Source organism: Nestor notabilis, unplaced genomic scaffold (assembly GCF_000696875.1).
Source record: "Nestor notabilis isolate BGI_N333 unplaced genomic scaffold, ASM69687v1 scaffold12623, whole genome shotgun sequence".
NCBI lineage: Eukaryota > Metazoa > Chordata > Aves > Psittaciformes > Psittacidae > Nestor > Nestor notabilis.
Genome location: NW_009920669.1, coordinates 20,601 through 23,646, shown reverse-complemented (window position 1 = coordinate 23,646; position 3,046 = coordinate 20,601). Strand labels below are relative to the sequence as shown.

At 52.1% G+C, this 3,046-nt stretch overlaps 1 protein-coding gene across 1 annotated transcript in view; it reads right to left on the bottom strand.

Moving 5' to 3' along the window:
- KDM2B (lysine (K)-specific demethylase 2B) overlaps positions 1 to 3,046 on the bottom strand; it is a 17,160-nt gene that overhangs the window by 2,107 nt on the left and 12,007 nt on the right. The window contains exons 6-8 of the mRNA XM_010010785.1: positions 2,403 to 3,046; positions 777 to 940; positions 193 to 354 (exon numbers count right to left, since the gene is read on the bottom strand). The exon at positions 2,403 to 3,046 is cut by the window's right edge and continues 45 nt beyond it. Of these exons, the coding sequence (XP_010009087.1) occupies positions 193 to 354; positions 777 to 940; positions 2,403 to 3,046 (970 nt within the window). The remainder of the gene's footprint in view (positions 1 to 192; positions 355 to 776; positions 941 to 2,402) is intronic.

Below are 3,046 nucleotides of genomic sequence, written 5' to 3'. Positions count from 1 at the left end.
AGAGAACATCACTCGTTACCCAGCGGCTTCCAGCGAGGAGGTGTTGAAAGTCACTCCTAGGAACACCTCGAAGCCCAGAACCCCTCTGGCAGTAGCCACGGGGGTTTCTGCCCATTTCCTCCAAGGGGACTAGCAGCAGAACGTGCCACACAGTGAATGGGACAGGCCCCCCGTGCTCCTCCTGCCTGTTACCTGGCCGGTTGTCTGTGGGTGGTGACAAGAGGTCTCTCATTTGTGCGTCTTTCAGTCCTTCTGCCCACTGCACGTCCAGAGTTCGGAGTAAAGGACAACTGGAACTACAAAGTGCTGACACTGCTATCCACGAGCACCCTGATAACAGCAGGTCTCGAAGACCTGTGGATACAAAAGATGTTGGAGCACAGGGAGGCATCCATCCGCAGTGATCTCTGCTCCCACGGGCAGGCACGGGATGAACAATCCCAGCACTCCAGGGCACCCTCCAGCCCAGCTCTCCATCTTTCCCACCACCTGGAACTGCATTACTGTGGGTGACAGCAGGACCCCTCTGCTAACCACGTCAGCACAGGCACCTTCCACAGCAACATTTATTAGCTCTTGACAAACACCTGCCTCAAACTAGTTCATCCAACAAGTCACAACATAACCAGTTTGGGCCCATTTTAACCCAGCAATGCCTCATTCCTACGTATCTCCTCCCCTGCGATACCCAGATCACTGTAGACATTTCCTCGGGGACTGCAGTTCAGACACAAACTGGTTTGCTAAATTGGGTGGTCAAAATTAACACCACTTACCTGGCAGTCTGTTGATGAGCCAACTCAGCTGCTTTTTAGATATATTTGTCCAGCTAAGATCAAGGGTTACAGGCTGTCTCCTAATAATGCCGCTGAGCATAAGTGGAGTGATGGATTTACAATGGTTTAAATCTATTTTGGTCCATAATCTTTTGTCACAGCACCTACCCAAAAAGAAAAAAAGAGCCAACAACACTTAATCTGGCACTTGTTCCGATTTCTGCAACACTTTAAAAGGTGTCATTAAACAGTAGGGAAAACTACAGCATTTTACTCAAAATAGCAAAAACCAGGGTGAGTGACGCTGAAAGCAGCCCAGTTCCACACAGTGTTACCAGGGTTTGAAGTTTCCCCATCGAGTACATCCTGCAATAAAGCAGGGAGTTATTTCCACAGAACTACAAGTGTCGACAACTTCAGATCCTGTTTTAAGTCATCACAGCGCTTACGAAAATCCATTCTCTACCCTAAAGACAAGCCACATCTTCTTGCCTACGTTGAATACAACTGGGTTTCAGTATCACTGTCCTCATTTCCCTGTGCTTTCCTTCCTTAAACCCACTGAACCCTCTCCTGTTCCGTGTGTTTGTGTTCTTCCTGGCTACATGGCTCATGTGTTTTCACGCTCTCTTTATGGTGCTCTATGGGCAACAAGCAAGAAATCCTGGTGAGCATGTGAGATTCTAATGGGAAAAAAGTGAGAAAATGCAGAAAACCCTGCACTGAAGCGGAAAAGGCATTTCCCAGCTTTCTGTGACACCAGGAAGCCCACGGAGGAGACACTCCACACACATCATCCCGCACCCAATTATCAACCTCTCAACCTCCCTGTCTTTTAACCCACTTTGTTACTACACGGTGCTAGAGAGGAGTCTCTGTTACAACCTGCCCATCTGTGTGCACACGACAGTTGGATTTGAGGTGACAGCCAACAAGAGGCTTCTCTGCAAGTTCAGTGCAACACACAAACGCGTCCAGAGGCCTCCTGCTGCTGCGCAGTCACAACTGCCTCAGTGCTCACATGCTGGTGGCCCTGAGCACCAGAAGGACACACTGCACTGACAATTCCTCCACCAGCTCTGCTGACATGGAACACAGCGAACAGGATCGTTCTGCATGTACCCTCTGTGGGTAAACAATCAGCATGGGCCTTCTGAAGAGAACACTGAGAGACCTTCACTGTATCTCAATAGATATTTAACAGCTGAACTAAGCAAACAACCGCATTAGCAGTCAGCAAGTCCTGGGGGCAGAATGACACCAAGACTTGGCATGACCTAGACTGGCCGTTCCAGCAGGCAAGAACATTGTGGTGTCTGACTGCAGACCAGGCTGTGCTGGGGCGCTACAGCCCCGGCAGGCTGACGCCGAGGCTGACACACACACAGTTCCCATCCCATGAAATGCTGGAACTGCTGTTTCTGAGCAAGCACCAGAAGATATCTTGCTTCTGCTCCAGACACTGCTGGTCACCCCTTCCCCTTGGGCTCCGTAGAGCTTCAGTGACCTGCACACCTCTTTTAGGAGAGGTTAGTGCCTCCATCACCCATAACCTCCACCACCCACTTCCCATTCCAGTCCAGCCCACCACGCATTAAACCCATCTCACTTTCCCACTCTCCTTACCATCTGTTCCAGGTCTTGCAAACTCTCATACAGATGCACAAGTCCCTATGACTGAGGTAGCTAAAGACAGCCATCCAGACTTCCCTCTGCATCACGTGGGCTGCCCCGTCATCCAGGGGGAGCGAGTCCGGAGGGGGGCTGATGGGAGGTGGCCGGATAACGTGCCGTTCCATCTGGATGCATTTGGGAGGCGAGAGCGAAGGCGGTGGCCGGGTGATGCCCCTGGGGGTGCTCCGCAGGCTGGGGATGAGCTGGTGCCTCAGCTCCCGGGGAGTCCCGTTTAACCCTTTGCTGAACCTATGGAGTCTCTCGCTGTTGTTCAACGCGCGCTTCGGCTCCTCGTTCTCGCTCTCGGGTTCAGACTTGATGGGTTGGTGGTTCTCATTGGCAAGGCTGTTCTCGGTTTTTTGGATCTCCTGGTTAAGCTCCTTGCTGAGCTCCTTGCTCAGTTCCTTATTGGGAAGCCGCCTTTTCCTCCTCATCTTGAACTTCTTCTTGTCCCTGGGCTCGGCACCCTCCGTGCTGGGCCCTGCGGTGGGCGAGCTGGACCGTGACTGGTCACTGTCCTTGGACCTGGGAGGTGCTTCTGGCAGGTCATCCTCTGGCTCCTGCTTGAGGCGCCGCAGGGGTTTGATCATGGCAGT